This window comes from Notamacropus eugenii, chromosome 1 (genome assembly GCF_028372415.1).
Source record: "Notamacropus eugenii isolate mMacEug1 chromosome 1, mMacEug1.pri_v2, whole genome shotgun sequence".
Taxonomy (NCBI): Eukaryota; Metazoa; Chordata; class Mammalia; order Diprotodontia; family Macropodidae; genus Notamacropus; species Notamacropus eugenii.
The window spans coordinates 386,272,308-386,293,522 of record NC_092872.1 but is presented as its reverse complement, the minus strand read 5'-3'; the positions used below and the strand labels follow the sequence as shown (position 1 = coordinate 386,293,522).

Genomic DNA, 21,215 nt, shown 5'->3' with positions numbered 1-21,215 from the left:
CAAGGTAGTGAATTTCTTTTTATGAGAGCCTTCAAGTGAAGGCTGGATAATTATTTGCTATAGAAATTGCAGAGAAGATTTTTACTCAGGTAGAAGGTGAACTAGACTACTTCTCAGGTTCATGGGATCACAGATTCAGAGACAAATGGGAGACTTTCTCTTTAAACTCTGATATGCTGTAAGATGTTCCAATGGGCCACTCCCAGCATTGTTAGATTTCAAAGAAGGCCTTTTTACAACTCTCACAGGGCATTCTTGGTCAGAGATCATTTTTCTAATAATCTCTTTCCCATACAATACCCTAAGATTCCTCATAAGACGCCACCTTCAGGGAATGACCTTTATGAAATAAAAGAAGAGAAAATGAATAGAAAAAGAAACTGCGTTCCCCTCCCCAGGCAAAATGTTTCATTGGTAGCTAAGAGCACATAAGTGCCCACTGAAAAAAATCTAATGAAAAAATTTTTTTCAACACATCTTTAAATGGTGAACTTCTTTCTGTTCAGTGTATTGGTAAGGTATCTCCACCTGGTGGTGGCTGAGTGTACTACACTGACATGGACACAGGACAGATTTTTTTTTAAGCATTGTACCTGAAATGATGATGACGATAACTGACATTTACATAGCGCTTACTATGTTAAGCACTTTATAATTATTATCTCACTGATCCTCACAACAACCCTAGGAAGCAGATGATATCATCCCCATTTTGCAGATGAGTACACTGAGACAAACAGGTTAAGTGACTTGCCCAGGGTCACAAAGCTGGTGAGGCCAGATTTGAAGTTGGGTCTTCCTGACTCCCGGCCCAGTGCTCCCACTGTCCACTAAGTTACTTAACTGGTCCATGTGACTGATTTAAAGAGAAAAGATGACAAAGATGACTTAAAAAGAAGAATTAAAAGCAATGGGTGGGAAAAGAGGATGAAAGAGAGACACTGGTAAGGAAATGAGTAATAATTTGAAGGCAAAATCTGATTGTTTGAACATCTCAGTTAAGAATTCAGTCTAGCTATTTGAAACAGCAAGGTCCTAGAAATGCCGTAAGGGTAGCACGACCCTGGTGTCCCAGGCAGAAGGCTTCACTGTCCTAGGCAGGCCTCTCCTAGTGCGTTTCAAAGTGATTTGGGGAAGTAACCCATAAGATCAAACTCCGCTACAGAAAACTTGACAGAGAAAATTGAGATAAAAGAAATGAGTAGGGTCTCTCCTAAGGAGACCGCAAAGAAAATGAGGATGGAGGATGCAGGGCATCAAGGGAGAATGTTGGCCTGGCTAGGATTCCTGAAAAGAGAGTCATTGAGAAGGAGACGGACGAAAGAGACAACTAGAGTGGGACTTTAAACAACCATGAAAATTCATACGAAATGAAATTCTGAGAAAGAAGAAACAAGTCAAAATGAAGATGAGAAGGTTTACTTGGTTTGGGGAGCAGAGGTAGGGCTTGGCCCAGAACTCCTTGTAAGGAGACACCATCTATCAATGCAAGTTGGAACCTTCTTGGCAACTTCATCTTAGAGAGGGTCTTTGGGCACTGAGAGATTAAAGGACATGCCAGAGGTCACACAGAAAGGATGCATTAGATGTAGGACATGCCCCCAGGTCTTCCTGAGTCAGCCATCTATTTACCATGTCATGCTGCCTTAAGAAAGAAGGAATAAGGGAGTCCAACTAGAAATGAGAATAAGATAGGGTAAATATGAGGTAGTCAGAGAAACATGGGAAAACAAGAAAGTAGAACTAGGAGAACAATATACACAAGGACAACAATGATTAAAATGAAAATAAGACGAAACAACAGGAGAATCTGGATTACCATGATTAATCTGAGTCCCAGAGAGAGCAGAATTCCAACGACAGCAGAATTTAGGTTATGTGCAAGGATTAATTCTGGTTTCAAAGAATTGATAATGAAATATAATTTCCTTCTCTCAGAGAAGAGATACACACTACAGATGCTTATGCTGTTAAATCATACTCTGAATATCTGTTATATTTTTTGTCAATTATTTTTTCCTTTAGGATTCTGTGGGGTTACTGGAAAGTAACTGGTATAAAAATATTTAATAAAGCATTTTTAAAAATGAAGGAGAGGCTGGGAAAGGGAAAAACAGAAGACAAGATGATAAGATGATCAATAAACCTTTTACCTTAAGGAGCATATGTTTCTCACTGGGAGTTAGGTACATCTTATTCTCATAGTAATCCACACAGATGTTGACGATGTCAGCCAGCAGCTCCTCGTAGCCTGGGATCACCTCCAATTGCTGGTGGAGACACTGAAGAAAGCACCCACAGTGTTAGATACACACACAAAACCTTTGCTCTTTCCTACCCAGGACCTTCTGTCTCCACATGCAGATTCATGGGTCTCTGGAATGAGCCTCTACAGTGTGATGGAGTACTTATAGGATGTAAGAGATCTGAGAATCCAGAGAGTTCTGGGAAGCCCTGCTCCATCATGATGATTATAGAAGTACTGGCCAGCAGGAAACCATTGAAGCTCAACAATCTTTTTAAATGTCCAAAGGACAAATGGACAAATGGAATTTGTAATTAACTGGCATTACTGGCGTATCCACTGGCAGTGTCAAGATGATACAATGAAAGAACTAATTCATTGGGAAAGAAATTATTCCTCTTTCCAACTCCAAGCAATATTATCCAACCGACTGAAGGCAAGCTGGACAATGAAAACCCAGTCCTGGTAAAAGGGATTTGAGCATGACAGCTTTCCACAGAGGAATCACTATTCTCAGTCTTGCATAGGAGATTCACTGTTTTGTCTGATAATTTGTCATTAAAGTCAGTTTTGGTTGAGTGACAGCTGGGAGTGGCAGTGTTCTGGAAGGCCTGAGTTTGAATCCTGCCTCAGGCACATACTAGCTAAGTTACACTGCCTCTGCTTTCTCATCTATAAAATGGGGATAATAATAGCACCTGCTTCACAGGATAGTTTTGAGGATCAAATGAGATAATGAATGTAAAGTATTTTACAGTCTTTAAAATGTTATATAGAAGACCTAAATTAGCTGTCATGCACCTAGAAGGTAGAGACTGGTTAGAAGAGGATAACAGAGGCTGACTTTTGGTAGAAAAGGAAGGCTGAAATTATAGTAGGATGGGTTTTCCCACTGGGTCTTTGGTTTCTATGGTAGCTTAAAGCTATTATAGAACATTAGACTGGGGAAGAGATAGTCTCTGTGACACAGGGACTAGGCTGGTCACTGACTACAAAACATTATATTCATGGCATGCCTTCATTTGCCCACCCCAGAGTTAGCATTCCTGAGAACACTAACCCAGTAGGGAGGGAGTAGAGTGGAGGGGAAAAAGGGGAAGGAGGAAGGGGGAGGGGAGCCTGTGGTTGTCACCTGTGTGATCCTGTTATGGTTTGCAAGGAACATGGAGAGGTTCTGAGACTCCTGGATAGACTGGGGATCAGCCATCTTCCTCAGGAACTGGGCTGCTCTGAAACACAGAATACAGAAATACAGAAAATGCCCTCAGAAAATTCCCCAGGCAATGTAGATCTGAGCTGATCCTGACTGAAGCTTTTTAACCTTTGTGTTTGTGTTAAAATGAAAGGGCTTGGGTTTCTTCAATCAGAAGAAATATATTATGGGTTCTATTTTTACGTACACAGAAACTCCATCCATCGCCCAGCTGTGGCGTCTGCCCCATATCCCCCAAACTTCAGAATGTGTCTGAAGACATGTTCTGCAAACCTTTGAGAAGCTGGGCCCTTGCCCGAGTGCCCCATTAAAAGTTTCAGTTACATCCCTCTCCCCGTTGGAATGAAGGAGGGTGAGGCTTTGAGAAGGGGCTCCCCTGACCTCTTGTAGGCAGAGTGGTCATTTTTGACACTGCACTTCATGTTCTTCAGCTCATCAAGGACGGCGAACATGTTGATGAATTTGCCCAGGGTCAGGAGGTAGGCCTCAGAGACAAAGTCCTTCCTCCGCTCTGTGTGGCATAGTCTCTTCACCTCGCTGCAGAACCGCTCTATGGCCTTGCGCTGGAAAGCAATGCAAGAAAGGTTAGAGTGGACTGAAGACCAAAGGTGGCCTAGAAGAGCAGCCGCCTTCACTGACTTGTTCCTGGAAAGATTTCCCAAGCCCAAACCTGATTTCTAAGGCAGGGTGGAGTCCATGTGCTCCTATGTTACTTAAGTCAAGAGACTTATTCTTTTAGCAAGGACTTACTGACACCACTATTTTCCAGTGCTCTCCAGCACTAACCCCCTACCTCCACTGGGTTATTCGTTTCCCAGTCTCCTGCACACCCCAAGCTCATTCTGTCTCCATAGGCAAATTTTGTTCATGGGTAGAAGAGTGTCCTAGGAGATAGAATAGTGGATTGGATCATAGCTTCATAGCTATAGAGCTGGACCTTAGAGGCCATCTAGCCCAATCCATTCTTTCACAGATAAGGAAACTGAGGCACAGGAAGCTTAAGTGACTTGACCAGGGTCATACAGCTAGTAGGGGTCTGAGACAGGATTTGAACTTGGGTCTTCTTGACTTCAAGTCCTTTTGTAAATCCGGTCTCAGATACTTGACTTGGGAATGAGGAAAATACCAGTTCAAATCCCATTTCTCATACTTTTTAGATGTGTGACCTCTCTGAGCCTCAGTTTCCTAATATGTCATATGAGAATAATAAATAACCCCACAGGCTGGTTGTGAGAATCAAATGAGATAATATATGTAAAGTGCTTTGCAAACCTTAAAGCACAAATGAATGTGAATTGTTGCTGTTGCTATTTTTATTTTGGACTGGACCTGCGATTCCCTTAATACCGAGAACTCCAGGTGAGAAAACTCTCTTTACCCATGCAGGTCACTGCTTACTTTGCAATTTATTGTCTTACAGAGTAATTTTTATTCATTTTATTTCCCTTGCTTAAAATTTCCATTCCTTCCCTCTCTTTGTCCCTTCTACCTATTCTTCAAGGCCCAGTTCCAGGTCCATTCCCTTCTCTGGCAATTCCAGCACAGATGACTTTGCCTTCCCTGAGTAACTAATGTGCTGAAGTCACCAGGTCATAGACCTCAGACCTTATCTAGAGGGGCCTCAGACGTTATCTAGTCCACATCCTTCATTTTACAGATGAGGAAACTGAGACTTAAAAAAGTTAAGTGACTTGCCCAAGTAGGTATTAAGTAACAGAGCCAGAATGCAAACTGAGGTCATTGGATTCCAAACCCACGGCTCTTTCCGCTGAGTGTTTGTTACGAGTTTGTCAGTTTCACTTCCTCTAACCTGTAAACGTGTGAGGGCAGACTCTGCTCTGTGGCTTCTCTCGTACATGACACATATGCAATAGACTCAGTCACTAGTTGACTAAACCAAGGTCCTTAGTTCAGTGTAATGGAGAAAGCAGAGACAGAAGAGTAACAGATACTTATATAGTGGCTTAAAGTTTACAAGGTGTTTTGAACCTCATGGCAACCAATGAGGTAAGGACTAATGATATTATGTCATTTTACAGATGAGAAAACTGAGGTTCAGCGTAGTTAAGTGACTTGTCCGTAGTTAAAAAGTTAGTAAGTGTTAAAGGAGATATTTGTATTCAGGTTTTCCTGACTACACTCTCTGAGTCTCTAAATGACTCCCACTTTGATCTAACTGCTCTGAGTTGAAAGGCAGGCTTTGAAGTGCCTAGACCAGGAAAGCAGCCTGTAAAATATCCGTAATCATTTTATCACATATATAGAGAGAAAATAAAATGATATATATAAATATACATACTGTGTGCATGTTATATATGTGCGTCACAAATATAAAAGATACATGTACACATATATATATGTGCATATAAAAATAAAATTATATACACGTGTATGTGTGTGTGTGTGTGTGTGTGTGTGTGTGTGTGTGTGTGTGTGTGTAATGGCAATCAAATTAGTATCTTTTGCTGTTTCTGTTTTACTAAAAATGCCTCTGATTGAATAATGTGATTGGGGAGGATCTTTCCTGCCCATTGTGGAAAGCTTGATTAGGACAGTTGTTTTATAGGAGGGTCAAGCCCTTTGACTCTAAAAAGTGTATAACTACCCTGAGGGTGAGGTTTTACTTTGGGGCTTATGGACAGGAAGTGTTTCTTTGGCCAGACAAGACTCTGGGAAGCCACTAAGGATCCTCACCTCCACCCACATCCCATCCCCGCCATATGTATGTATGTAATGGTCAGGCAATTTGGAAGCACTGTGTGTTGATTTTTGCTTTCTCTGAAATTTTGACTTTGATTTTCTCTGATACCTGTGCTTGATTAAAGTGATTGTTAACCCTTGAAAGTTGCTTTCCTTTTATGAATGCAGATCCAAGAACCTGTGCTAGCAGATCCCCCCCGTGTATGCTGGGGTGATTACTGATACAGTGTGCACGTATATAAATGATCTACACAATACACATAACATGTGCACAATACAACTCGTGTGTCTACTTATGATAACAGGCTATGTACGTACACATGTGTATATGTACATGTATTTATGTTTCAATATGGCTGATATGGAAATGTAATTTAATAAAGAGACTTAGAGCGTGTAAGAGTGTTTTGTGTGTGGGCTGTTTTGTTCTTTAAATCAGTCTACCTTCTCCTATGGAAGATCCTGTAATCTTTTCTCTTTGATGAGAGAATAATGTAATGAGATAATGAGATAATGTATCACAGTAGGAAAAACACTGTCCTGGGAGCCAGGAGACTTGGGTTCCACTCCCAGCACTGTCAAAGACTAGCCATGGGATCCCGGGCAGGTCACCTCCCCTTTTTGAGTCTCTGTTTCCCTATCAGTAAAATGAGGGCATGAGAGTATTACAGTAATGGTCTTTATTCTAAGTTTAACACGTGATGAAGTTTTGACCTCAGATAAGATAATCTCTCTGAGATCCCATGAATTCATCTGTAAAGTGGAGATAATATCTGTACTACACACTTCACAGGTGTCTAGGTGGTACAATGTATAGATTGTAGGACTTGGAATCAGGAAGATTTGAATTCAAATCCCATCTCAGAGACTCCTTAACTATATGACCTCAGGAAAGTCATTTACTCTCTTGGTGCTTCACTTTCTTCAGATGTAAAATGAGAATAATAACAGCCTCTATCAAACAGGGTTCTTCAGAGGATCAAAGAGTTAAAATATATACCTTGTAAATGAGGTATTACTGCTAGGTCATGCTAATGATTCTTTCAGCTTTGTGACAGACCTTTTTTTCTGACATTATACAAGTCATGTCCTCTTTCCCAATCTGTGAGTTGCATCATCATCTCAGAAAAGGCCAGTTGAGCTAGGTGCCCTCGACAACCTCTTTAAGCTCTAAAGCTTTTTAAAATGTAAAATTATACATTTTAATAGCTGTCAACAAAAAGTTACGGGCACAGCAATCAGATCAATATGACAACTGCATCTGACAAGGGCATGCCACTTGGCTGCCCTGTGAAGCAACTCACCATCCCAGTGACTCCTCATAAGAAAACAGCCTTCCCTAGATACCACTCCCTATGTGTATAATCTCCCACTACCTGAAGGTAAGCTCCTTGAGGACAGGAATATCTCACTTTTAGATGTGTATTGCTAGTTTTGGGAGCAGCTAGGTGTCAAAATGGATACAGTGCTGGGTCTAGAGTCAATAAGACTTATCTTCATGAGTTCAAATTCAGCCTCAGACACTTACTAACAGTGCGACCTAGTCAAGTCACTTAACCCTGTTTGCCTCAGTTTCCTCATTGTAAAATGAGCTGGAGAAAGAAATGGCAAACCACTCCAGTGTCTTTGACAAGAAAACACCAAGTGGGGTCATGAAGAGTCAGATACAACTGAAACAACAACAAATTCCCTATTGAATTCACTGTTTAACACAGTCAGTTTGGCATACAGTGTATATGCCAAAAGACATGTATGTATGTATGTATATATATGTACACACACACACACACACACATATATGAAATAAAGGCTATGTTCATTCATTCACAAGCAGCTGGTGGCACAGTAGACAGAGTGCTGGGCATGGAGTCAGGAAGCCCTGAGTTCACAATCCCAGCCTCAAACACTAACTGCAGGACCCTAGGCAAAGTACTTCTCATCTTTCGGCCTCAGTTTCTTTAACTGTGAAATGCTGGAGGGAGGACAATAATAGCATCTACCTCAAAAGTTTGTTGTGAAGACCAAATCAGATGTTTGTTTGTTTTTTTAAAGTGCTAAGAACACTTCCTGGCGCACAGTAGGTACTATATAAATACTTATTATCTTCCCTCATTCATTCATTCTGGTCAATCCATCCAAACAAACTCAAAAAATAAGGAGTAAAATGTCACCCTAACTACCTAGCCTTTAACAAGGCAGAAACAAATGAGTGAACAAGCAGTAAATAATTGCTGCACCTCAGTGGTTTTGTTCTGTGTCCCTTTCCAGCCCTGCTTGACATTTTAAAAGCCTTGTTTCTATCTTCCTTCCCTACTTCCTCTTTCTTTCTTCCTTTTTCACACAGTTGCAGTCAGAGTGTTAAGGTCTGTTCTGCAGACTTCTCTTTGATAAGCTGTGTATTCTTTAAGAAAGGGACTGACTGTGTAAGTCTCTGATTCCCATTTGACCTGTTTCCGGGTCAGGTGTCAAGTTCACCTTCCCTTCTCCTTTTGTAAATGGGGAAGGTGAGCCCTCCCCAAGATAGTGGTCATTAAGGAACGATAATAATGAGAATTGTAAAAGCACAGTCACCTTTGCTCAGCCTCGATGGGCCTAGTGGGGGTTTTGCCAAGTGCTTTAGATCATAGATTTAGAGCTAGGAGGGACCTTAGAGCCCATCTAATCCGATACACATAATTTATATATATACATAGAGGTACGTATGTATGTATATGTGTGTATAATCTTACAAATGAAGAAACTGAAGTCTAGAGAAATTAAATGAATTGCCTAAGATCATGCAGACAGTAAGTGGCAGTCAGATTTGAATCCAGACCCCCTGACTCTCAATTCAGTTCTCTTTCCACTGTACCAAGCTGCTTTCCTCACAACAACCATATGTGGTAGGTCATGAAAAACATTTTACAGATGAGGAAATTGACTCTCAGAGAAGTCAAGTGACTTCCACAGTCATACAGCTACGAAGTTTTTGAGGTGGGATTCAAACTCAGGTCTCCTGACTCCAAGTCAGTCCAGCACTCTATCCATTATGTCACACTGCCTACATGTCTGTAAAGGGTGGGCACTTCCAAGGCAGTTAGGATATGTAAGGTGGCAGGAACCTACAAACCCTTATCTTTGGAATAAGAAGATATTCTTCTAAGACACCTTAGCACCCTGTTCCACCTCCAGGTCATGCCCTCACCTGAAAGTACATGAACTTCATCAGTTTGGTGACTTCTGGCTCCAGCACTTCTACCGTCTTCTCATAGATCTCCACACGATTGGGCTGCTCATTACATTTTACCTGTGAGGGGAGAAGAAGGCCATGGAGGAATGGATGTTTTTGTGATAACATAGGGGTGTAAGACTCTGGCTTGCCTGGGGACTGGATGGACTCTGTAGAACACTAGTGGAGACATACAAATAACCATGTCCAAGAATTTCATCCTCCTTACTTTCCTCCTTCTCTCTCTGCTCTGACTCTGATCTGTGTATATCTTCCCCTTCCCCCTGGAAGGCCTTTCTCTTCTATCCTTACCATCACTCCAAAAGCCCTTCACCCTCTTTTTTTCTTCCCAATGAAAACAGGTGGGCAGGGAACAGCTTCCCGTCAGGGAAAAATGTTCTATCCATACTTCTGGGGGTGGGACGCAGAGGGCAAAATGCAGGAGTTTACTGGTAAATGTTTAACAACCGATTCTCGGAGGGTGGGTGGGTGGAGATGTACACACAACACACTTTTGTTTGATCTTCATTATTAACATTTTCTCCATCACTTTCTCAAGTCTAGACAATTGACAAAACAATAAATCAAGCCCTGAATTGTAGAGTTTGCCAGTGTCCAAGATGTTAATGTACACATTGAAAATTTAATAACTACCTCTCCTGAGAGCTGATTCAAACTGACTCTAGTACATCCATGGCTCCCCACTGTCCCACCCTGAGTTCATCTGAAGGTAGAGCTGAAAGGGATGGCAGCAATCAAGTTCAACCCCACACTTTAGCCCATAAGGAAACCGAGATCTTGACAGAAGTGAACTGACTTGATGAAAGTCACATGAACGATAAACAGTAAAGTCATGATGAGAACCAAAATGTTGTTACTCCCCATAGTGCTCCTTCTATTCTATCACACTGCCTGCAACAAGTAACCCAGAGGAAAACCCTGTCCCATATGTAGAGCTGGCAGATTAGGAAGGGACCCTTGAGAGGGACCAAAAAAAGAAAATCCATTTAACTGTCATGCTCTCTATGAACCACAGGCATTTACTTGATATGTCAAGACAACATGGTGGCATGGCTAAGGAGCTGGCCTCCGAGTTAGGACTCCCTGAGCTCATCCCATCTGACACATGCTGGCTGTAACTTTAAGTAAATCACTTAACCTTCAATGCCCCCACTCCACTTGCTAAGGCCAGAGGTTGTGGACTAGAGCCAATTTTCACTAGCAGGGGTGTCCTCAAGCAGAGGGCCTACACTAATGAAATCTGGAACAGAAATTTTATAAAATCAAGCCACTTATGCTATAGTAACATGTACAGTGAAAAGAGCATTGAATCTGAAGTAAAAAAAAATCTAGTTTCAAATTCTGGCACCAGTAACATTGGTTAAATCACTTCCTCTCTTTGAGATGCATTTCCTCATCTGTAAAAAAAGGAGGTTGGGCTGGCTAATTTCTAAGTCTTTTTCAATCTCTAAATCCAGAGACCTTTGTAAATCTCTGTTTTTCTGCTGTCTGAGGAAGAGAGTCTGTCCTGATAGCCTGATAGACAACTATTTCTTGGTGTAACACATTAGACAGCAGCACCCACCAGTTGGTGAGGAGAGGGAGAAGATGAGCAGATTCCAGGAAGCTTCTTACCTGGGGGATGGCCCTCGAGCAGCTTCTCCAGGTGTAAAGCATGACAGCATATTCGTGCCCTTCCTCCAACATTTCATTCTGAAACAGAGATAAATGTCTGTGTTGCTAGGACTCCAGATGATAGTGAGAAATAGTTCCTGCTCCCCCAGCTTCTCAAAGAAGCCCCCAAATCCCTGTTCAGAACCCTGACTGCTCCCACAATGAATACTAACTTCCAGACAAAAGATCCAACTCAAATTCAGCACAAATAAGAAGTCTACAGTGAGTGAATCATCCCTCTCTTGGCCATCTCCACTTAGGCCATCATCTCTACCTCCTCCCTCCTAGAACCTTGGACTTCGCCCTTATTTTGCTTGGATCCAGGCCTCCATCTCACTTCTTACCTTCTCAAAGCCATGCCTTCTGGGTGGGTGTCTGCCTTTCCCACCCGGATAAATTCATATCCCCTTTATATGTTATCTTTCCCCAGTAAAGTGTAAGCTTTCTGAGGTCAGGGGCTATTTTGCTAACTTATATTTGTATCCCCAGCACTTAGCACAATGTCTGGCACAAAGTAAGTACTTAATAAATATTCTTTCTATCTGTCTGTCTATGTATCTATCCCATTTATCTATTCATCCAACTATCTATCTATCCACCTATCTATCATCTATCCCTTTCATCCAGCTATCTATCTACCTACCTATCATCCAACCATCTATCTATCTGTATTTTGGTCTATCTTTCCCATTCATCCAACTATTTATCTATCCACCTACCTAGCTATCATTTATCTATCTCTCTGTTCATTAATTTAATCATCCATCCATCTTGTCAAGCCACACTTACATCTGAAAAAGTAAAATCACATAGATTATATCTGATCTATAATAATAATAAAAAAAAGAGATGTGGAATGTTGTAATGTACAGAGAGTTGGCTTAAGAGTCAAATCCAGCCTCTAACACATATCGATTGTGTGATCTTGGCCAAGTCACTAAATGTCTTAATATGTCAGACAACTCTCTAAGTTTAGAACACTTGCTGTTCTGCATTGGAACCTGGGAGAAAACTATGCCAGTGAAATCACAGGTCTGGTGAATAACAGTAATAGTAATAAAATCCCAAAATGTACATATCGGTAGTACATACTACTGATCCTCTTTATAGTAATTTACATATCCATTGCCTCTCAACTCTGGTTCTGATTTTCTGGACTTCAACCTAATGTATCAGCTTCAATCTCACCCTGAAACCTCCTTCAGCCCCTGGGGCCTCCTCATCCTGGAGCATCCATCTACCCCTAGTTCTTCTTATCCTAAAACAATCCTCTGCTATATTGGCGATCTTTTCCTACTGATGAGTTCGTCCTGGGGGGAGAGGGGAAGCTCCATTTGGGAAGGGGTCTAGGCTGGCAAACCCTCATCTCCCTCCCATCTAAAGTCAGTTTCTGATTGTACAGACTTTAATGTCATGGCCCTGCAGGAATGCCTTTCTCTCCTCCTCTCCCTTTTATGTTTTCTTCTCCCTCCTTAGAATGTAAGATCTTTGAAAGCAGGAACTGGCTTCATTCTGCTCGTATTTGTATTCTGAGTACTTAACACAATGCCTGGAATAATTGCTTCATAAATGCTTGTTGACTATCTACTTATCAATGTAGTGCACGTAATTAATTGTAGGGCTTGGTAGTGATGCGGTTTTCTAAACAGTTCTACCTTTTAAAGCAAATATTGTCTAGAATCAAAAGTTTGACTCCTAAATTAGGTGCTTAAAAAAAGAAAGGAAGAAAGGAAGGAAGGAAAGAAAAAGGGAAGAGAAGGAAGAAAGAAAAGGGAGGGAAAGAGGAAGAAAAAAACAAAAGACTTTGCACTAAGACCACAGAAGAGCAGCTGGTAGAATGAGACCCAGCCAGCAGGCATCCTTCTACCATCTGCCCCCAGAGTTCACATCTGAAAAGGAAACCCATAATGGGAGAGATGAGTTTTCCACTCAGTAGCACTTAACCCTTCCCCCAACCCTTCCAGCACATGGGTGCTGGGGTTGTTGGGAGGAGGCTCTGGAGTTTCCATGTGTATAAAGGAGGAGGGAGTGCTTCTTTGGAACTAGAGACACCTGGGCTAATTGTTTTGCTTTACTATATATGTGAATAATAGGGCACTCGTTTTCTTCTGAATGGCAACACATTCTGATTTCTGACACTGAAGGTTCCCAAGGGCTCTCCAGGTCATTCAGTTATTTAGATCCTAATCTGGGCCCTTGGTTATTCTCAACAGGGCACTTTGTCATGGGTCATATTGTATCCATCTCCAGCCATGTTAGATGGTAGTCTTGTCTCCATTGTTGGCTGTACAGGTAACCCTACGAATGCAGGCTAGAGAACTAAAACGAATCTTAGAAATCGTCTAACCCAACTCTCACTTTACACATGAGTTAACTGAGGTCTAGAAAAATTAAGTGACTTGCCCAAGGTCACACAGAAGTAGAGGTACTGGGATTCCAATCCAGGTCTTTCTTCTTCTACCTCCCTGACATCCCACAAGAGATAACATGGTAAATAGTATGTAAACAGTGACCAGCATCCTGAGGGTCTTCCCCTCCCAGTTTGATTTTTTTTTTTTTGATTAAAGGGGTCATCCCTTGACTTACTTCTTAAAGAGGCCTATTTACTGAATGGATGCTACCTCACTCAAGACCTGAAAAGAACTAGGGCCAGGGTCTCCCATTGCATCCTGGGCCAACTCCAGTCATCCTAATGAATATTAGGCTACTGGACCCAGATGGCTCCAGAGAAGAAAGTGAGGCTGGTGACTTAGCACAGCCCCTCCTCACTCAAATCTAAGTCAACTGCAAGTCATGTCATCATCTCCCTGATGTCATGGTCCTCTTAGAGAACAAAAGACAAACACACACAACCCTGACATCCCACAAGAAACAACATGGTACAGCAGGTAGAGGACCAGCCTTAGAGTCAGGAATAGTAAGGGTTCAGGTCCTAACTCTGATACATACCATCTGTGTGAGCACAGACAAGTCACAGCTTCTTAGACTCTCTGGTAAATAAGTTACAGACCAGCTGCCCATCTGTATCAAAGGATGAAGTGCCCATACTGGGACTTCCCTACATTGACGAAATCACAGATTGGAGAAAAAATACCCTCCCTCCCCACCTAGGCTGGGCACACATGAGGTGTTCAATATATATATTTGCTGAATGTAGTCCTGGAAACTTGCACTGAGTATGTGGTATAGTACTGGATTTGGAGCTAGAGGATCTGGGTTTGAATCCTGGCTCTGTCACTTCCTACTTCAGTGACCTTGCATTTCACTTCCTGAGTCTCAGTCTCCTTTTCTATAAATTGAGGGAGTTGGATAAGATAATGTCTAAGGTCCTCTCCAGCTTTAAATCTATGAACTAGTAGTCTTCATAATTGAATGCTCTGGTCTGGATGGTCTTCTAGACAACTGCAAAAATGATTATTTAATTTTGAGTGGAATGGGGGAGGTAGTCTACTAGAGTAGAAAGAGCTCTGGTTTGGAGCTGATGAAGTCCATGTTCTAGTCCTTACTACTCTAGTAAATGGCTACATGTCATTAGCATGACACCTTACCTTTCTGAGTTTTCAGTTGTTAATAATTTGTGTCCAACTCTTTGTGACCCCATTTGGGGTTTTCTTGGCAGAGATACTGGAGTGGTTTGCCATTTCCTTCTCCAACTCACTTTACAGATGAAGAAACTGGGGCAACAGAGTTAAGTGACTTACCCAGGGTATATAAGGCTGGTAAGTGTCTGAGGTCAGATTTGAACTCTGAAAGAGAAATCTTCCTAACTACAGGTCCAGCACTCTATGTATGTTTCAAAATTAGCTATAGAAAAGGTTTTCAGTTCTGGCTTTGAGGGCCCACCTTCATAAAACAATGCTCAACTAATTGACATTTATACTTCATGCAATACCTTCTTCCTCTTTCTTCCCCCCCCACCCCCCCTGCTGCTACTCTTGTTTCCATATCCCCAAAGGGCAAGAAAATTACACAGAAGGGCAAGCTTTCATCAGTCCATTCTACTTATTCCAAGCAGCCATGCTTAGTTTGATAAAACTAAGGTCCATGTCACTGCTGAGTCATTTCATCTGTCCATGGTGCTCTCTACCCCATAAAAATAAGTAAATAAGAAATCTATGATGTCAAAGCACAATACAAATCCATGGTCTTGCAGAGAAGTCAAATAATTTGCATACTTCTGGGGGGGAGGGGAAGGAAAAGGGAATAAATATTTATTAAATGCCCTCTATATGCCAGGCACTATGTTAAGCACTTTAATATTATTATCTCATTTGATCACTACAACACTGTGAGGTGGGTGCTATTATGATCCCCATTTTACAGTGTAGGAAATTGAGGTAGACAGAGGTTAACTGACTTGTCCTGGGTCACACAGATAGTGAAAGAAAGGATTATTTCTCTCTTATATTAATAACCAATTATTAATTGAGATAAAATTTTTCTCTTTCTATTTCCTCATTCAGAAATAAACCCCCGTAGGTTTATACAGTCTCTGCAGGACATTGCTGATAGAAGAGACTGCCCAAATCCTCAAGGTATATGCTCAGGTGGGATCCTACCCAATTAGAAAACCTTAAAAAGAGAATCTAATCTAGGTGAATTCCAACCCATTATGTTTTACTCAAGCAGGTTCTGGTAGAGATTGGTCCCTTTGTCTAGATTGCCTGAGGTGGGGTGGTCTGGGCAGAGATAAGTATTGAGTGAATCACTGTCCCTCAGCCCATCATTAGCATAAGACCACCTCTCATTATAATTTTCATTCTCTCATTAATTGTTAACCAATCAGAGTTGATTTCCAGGAACACCCACTCTTCCAAGGGCATATAAGTGTTGATTGGCCTCCATGGTTGTCTTTAGTTTACAGAGAAAGCCAAGTAACTATCATTTTATTAATTATCTTCTAGCCATAACTAATAAAATTGATTATTATTTACCCAGAAACTACATCTCTTGAACTTTCTATTCATCACAGTGGTAAGGGTCTACAGTCAAATTTGAACTCAAGCCTTTCTGATTTCAGGTTCAGTCCTCCTCTAACCACTGTACCACCTAACTGCCTCTGGCCCAAGAACTTGGAGTGCTCAGTTTCGGTGAAACAAAAGAATAAATGCAAAGGACACTGGGGAGGAAATGCTTCTGAAAGGCACTTGAAAGGTCAGGTACCTGTGTACCATGCATGCAAACAGTATTTAGTTCCACTTGGAAAGTTTCAGGCCACCAGCTTTGGCTTCTGCCTTCTAGGAACACTCCCCTTAAGTCCTCCCCCAATGCCCCATCAGGGCTTGAATTTGGCTCTGGGATCTCAAAGGCTATACCCAGATAAGGTATGGCAGAAGCCATTAAGCTAGAAAAAAAGTCAAAAGCCAAAAACCAGCCCACCTCCTCTGAGGACCTGCCTGACTAAGGGAATTGAAGGTTCATCACCAAACAATGATTTATTCAGTTATAACAGTAACTCATGAAGACTAAGATGCAGAGTGGCTGTTGTCTGTAGCTGCGATGAAGAAGTCCCACACAATGAAATTAGGGATTTTAAAAACTATTGAAACCTTCCCCAACTCCTTTGCAGAGGCAGAAGACTATGGGTGTGGAATGTCATATACAATGGCAGGTTTTGCCACCTTGTATAGCTTTTCTCAACTTTATCCCCCTTCTTTTTTTTTGTTCTCAGCTCTAAGGGATGGCTCTCTGAGAGGGTGGGAGGAGGGACATATTAGGAAATACAATTGATGTAAAACAAAACATAAAAATTTATTTTAAAAGCAAGCAAAAAATTGAAATAAGCCTTGACTATATGCAAGATTTTATACCCGGTGCTGAATAAACTGCTCACCATAGAAATACAGTCTTTGCCCCAGAAAAGCTTAAGGAGACTAGACTTATTTGGGGAAAGAAAAATATTAAAAAATGTGAAAATACTAAATAAAAGGGAAAGAATACTGTAAACAGGGCAGTTGAAGAAGGTTTCTCAGAGCGGGTAGGGCTGGAGGTGGACCTTGAAGGATGGGGCAGACTTAGAAAGGAACTGGGGACAGAAAGCAACATGAACGTGCAAGGAGTAGGGTTCAGTGCACATGATATTAACAAGTAAGATAGGTGGGAGGTCTGGGAGAATGTGAATTGTGAAGACTGACTGCAGCTGAAGATATTACTGGGGGAATAACTGACTATATCCTTCCTCCTGTCAGGTGGCATGCCATATTTGCTTCAGTTTCAAAGATCTACACGTGTGCATATATGTGTGTACATACAGATACATCATCAGAGACTCACCATGCTGGAGTGTACTGTGGCCTGCTCAATGTACCTTGCGATGCCTGTCACAAAGGCGTTCCGGTCTTCAAAGTTTGTGTCAAAGTTGGCCTGTGGAATAAGAAATGATGAACAGGCACATTTCTGAAAAAAAACCTAGAAAGATTTGTACAAACTGATGCAAAGTGAAATGAGCAGAACCAAGGAAACACTGTATTCAGTATCAGCAACACTGTGTCATGATCAGCTATGAATGACTCAGCTCTTCTCAGCAACACAGTGGTCCAAGTTAAGTACAAAGGACTCATAAAGGAAAATGCTATCCATATCCAGATAAAGAATTGATGGACTCTGAATGCAGACTGAAACATATATCATTTTATTCTTTCTCATGTTTTTATTTCCTTCTGATCTGTTTCTTCCTCCACAGTCATGATGAATATGGAAATGTTTTACATGACAGCACATGTAAACACTATTTCAAACTGCCTACCATTTTTAGAAGAAGGAAGGGGAGGGAGGAAGGGAGACAAATTTGGAACTCAAAATCTTGTAAAAATGAATGCTAGAATTTTTCTTGATATGTAATTGTGGGAAAAAAATAAAATACTACTTAAAGTAAACAAAACAAAACAAAATTGGCCTGTGGGAATCCAAAGTTTAGAAGTCATTGCCAAATGGGAAGAAGAACAGTTCCAAAGGCATCAGATGTCTTCTGTTGAAGACATTTTGGCAACCAGGGATCTCATTGCTCCCACAAATTATAAAGAGTTCGAGATAACTAAGGTAATTGTGGCATAACCTTTACAAACAGGTCAAGGGAACTTCAGGGATGGTTGGTAACCAGGCAGAATCTTCCAGTATTTGGAGGGATGGCATTCTCCCCAACCAGAAAGGTACCCCACCAAAACCAAAACCAGGTACAAAAAAAAATGTCTGGGCTTTCAAAGGGAAGAATATTTCTACACGCCCTTCTCATTTCCACCAATCCAGAGATGGAAAAATAAATCATCCAATAAACTCTTATTAATCACCTAGTATTTGCCAGGAATTGTGCTAAGTGCAAGAGGCACAAAGACAAAAGTGAAAAAGTCTTTGCCCTCAAGGAGTTTATATTCTACCAGGTCAGGCTAGGTACACTGGTCAAATCTGTATCATAATAATTATAATACTTAGCATTTAAGGAGCACTTTGATATTTACAAAGTGCTTCACATGTTTTCACATGTTATCCTCACCACAATCTTGAGAGTTAGGTGCTGTTATTATCCCTATTTTATAGATGAGGAAACTGAAGCTAAGAGAGGTTAAGTGCCTTGCCCAAGTTCACACAGCTAAAGTGTCTGAGGCAGGATCAGTACTCTTCTCTACCGAGCTACCTAGGTCCAGTAAGTGTTATGTTAATAGGTGGTTAATTTCATGCCCAATATCACTAAATAGGGCCTTGGACAAAAACAGTCCTCCTCTCAATAAGGAGGTCATGGCATAGCATGGCAAGGCACGGCAGTGATTCTAGGTGACCCAATATTTGGCATATGTTCTATATGTACCTATATGTATACATGGTGTCTCTTCCACAAGAATGTAAGCCTTTGGAGGACAGGCATTATTTATCTTTGTATGCCCAGCACTTAACACAGTGCCTTACCTTATTGATTCCTTTATTAATCGATTGATTCTGAAGTCTTGAAATTGTCAGTATAGTACTGACAATTCACTAGCCGCTGAAATTATTTATCAGCCCACCAGAAGGTATATAGGTAGACAAATGAATGAACGAGCATGGTGGAAAGTTTAACTCGCCCAGAGTGAATGGGCTACTGGCTATTTGCAAGGCTAACTGGATCTGCATCTGGAGGCTCCCCCAGTTGCACCTGCTTCCTTGGCTGAGCCAATCAATATTTATTATAAACATTCTCTTTGCACTTAAGTTAAAACAAACAACCATGACCCAGGGTCCCCAAGCCATTAGCTGCTGTAGGGAGCCAAGAGCCTTTCACATACATGAAGGAAATGTAATTACCCATTTGGGCTCCAGGGGTTTTTAAATTGCAATATTTAATTCATGAGGTCAGTGCTGCTAAAACTGAGGTTGGTTCAGCAGCTGGAGCAGTTAGTAAGTTATTTGGGGTCACAGTAGATCAGGGGAGGGAGAAGGCCCTCACATACACTCTTAGGTCTATTTCTTCAGAAAAGCCAAGTCTAAGGGTGAGAGAAATGGACAGCTGCCTAAGGCACCATATGCAGGGTGGTATAACAAGGTACACTTTCTAATACAACTTTTCATAAATGCACATATCTTTCATGTCAGAAAATTCTACTTTCCACAGTCCACAGGATTTATTTTGTAGTAAGGTAAGTTTTATACATTATTATGAAGGAACAATTTCTTAATTTGACTAGGGAGCATAAGGACTTGCCTTGACCTTACCCTCCACAGGCACTTTTCTAATATGCACCTAGGACTGGACCTCCTAACTCATCACTTTTTACCTCCCTGAGGCTGGCTTGGGTCTCCACATTTCCCTTCAACCTTCCATCTGCTGTGAATTGATCTTGTTAAGGGATGCTTGAGCCTTGCTGCTCTGGGCCTAGTCCTAAAGGCACTTACTTGGTACATGATGGAAGATGGTGGAGGTTCGATGCATGGCTGCTGGTCGGGGAGAGGCAGCTCTTCCAACAGGTCCACGTTGGACAGGGCATCTTCCAGGGTGACATGTGTCGTCATGGTTACAGTGTCTCAGTTCTGTTCTGGTTGTAGAATGAGGGAAGAGGACAGGATATTTGGAAACTTCAGCTGTTGCCAGAAATTCCTCCCCATCCCCACCCTCAGTCAATACATTGGAGCTAAGCTGAGGAAGGGGAAATTGCCTTGCAATCAACTCCTGTAATTAGTGGTTCTTCAACAGAAACTCCTACAAGGACGGCTCCTCCTAAGTGACCAAAAGAAGTGACTTTATAGCATATGTTGGGTGGGAATCAGGGACCGACACAGACACTTGCTTTCTCAGTGCATATTTAAGGTCAGAAGTTCTTAGCTTTTGTGGGATCATGGATCCCTTTGGCAATCTGATAAAGTCTATGGACCCCTTCTAAGAATAAGATTTTAAAATACATAAATATGCATATATAGGATTGAAAAGAAAGCCTATTACATAGAAATCATCAAAATAATTTTTTAAAAAAGTTCACGGACCCCAGGTTAAGAGCCTCTGTCCTAGAACACAGAACTTCAGAATTGGGAGTTTAGGGATCCTCTATTAAATTCACAGGATCCCATGACTTAGAAGAGACCTTAGATATCATTTTACTCAATCACTCTCATTTTACAGACAATAACAACAGCTCCCAATTGCCCAGTGCTTAAAGGATTACAAAGCAATTCTGTTTACAACAGTTCTGTAAGGCAGCTAATATGAGTACCTTCCTCACTATTTTACAGATATAGAAACTGAGGCACAGCAATTAATTGCCACTGCTGAGATTTGAACTCTGGTTCAAATCTATTGTTCTTTCTGGTTCATTATATGGATAGGGAAACTGAGGTACAGAGAAGGAGTCATTCCTCCAAGGCAGGGGTGGGGAACCTTCAGTTTCTAGGCCACATGTGGCCTTCTAGATCCTTGCGTGCAGTCTTTTAACTGAGTCCAAGTTTTACAGAACAAATCCTTTTATTAAGGGGATTTGTTCTGTTAAGTTTGTATTTAGCCAAAGGTCAACACTTGCAGACCTAGAGGGTCACATGTATATCTTTAAATATATATCTTTAAAAAAAGAGAAACGAGATCCTGATAAACTTTTTTTTCAGAGAAAGGAAAAAATTGTTTGTGGACATAGGTGTTTGGGAAGCCACACTAATCAAATAAGGCTCAAATAAGAAATTCTGTGTCCTGGGTAAGATCTTTTTGGCAGAGTGCAGGGCTT

At 41.3% G+C, this 21,215-nt stretch overlaps 1 protein-coding gene across 3 annotated transcripts in view; it reads right to left on the bottom strand.

Annotated features, from left to right (window-relative positions):
• Positions 1-21,215, bottom strand: part of CYFIP2 (cytoplasmic FMR1 interacting protein 2) — a 133,693-nt gene that overhangs the window by 91,354 nt on the left and 21,124 nt on the right. For all 3 annotated transcript variants that reach the window (XM_072630844.1, XM_072630843.1, XM_072630845.1), the window contains exons 2-8: positions 19,903-20,042; positions 17,314-17,403; positions 11,002-11,079; positions 9,343-9,444; positions 3,840-4,021; positions 3,378-3,474; positions 2,154-2,282 (exon numbers count right to left, since the gene is read on the bottom strand). In XM_072630844.1, coding sequence (XP_072486945.1) covers positions 2,154-2,282; positions 3,378-3,474; positions 3,840-4,021; positions 9,343-9,444; positions 11,002-11,079; positions 17,314-17,403; positions 19,903-20,019 — 795 coding nt within the window. In that variant the 5' untranslated portion in view covers positions 20,020-20,042. The remainder of the gene's footprint in view (positions 1-2,153; positions 2,283-3,377; positions 3,475-3,839; positions 4,022-9,342; positions 9,445-11,001; positions 11,080-17,313; positions 17,404-19,902; positions 20,043-21,215) is intronic.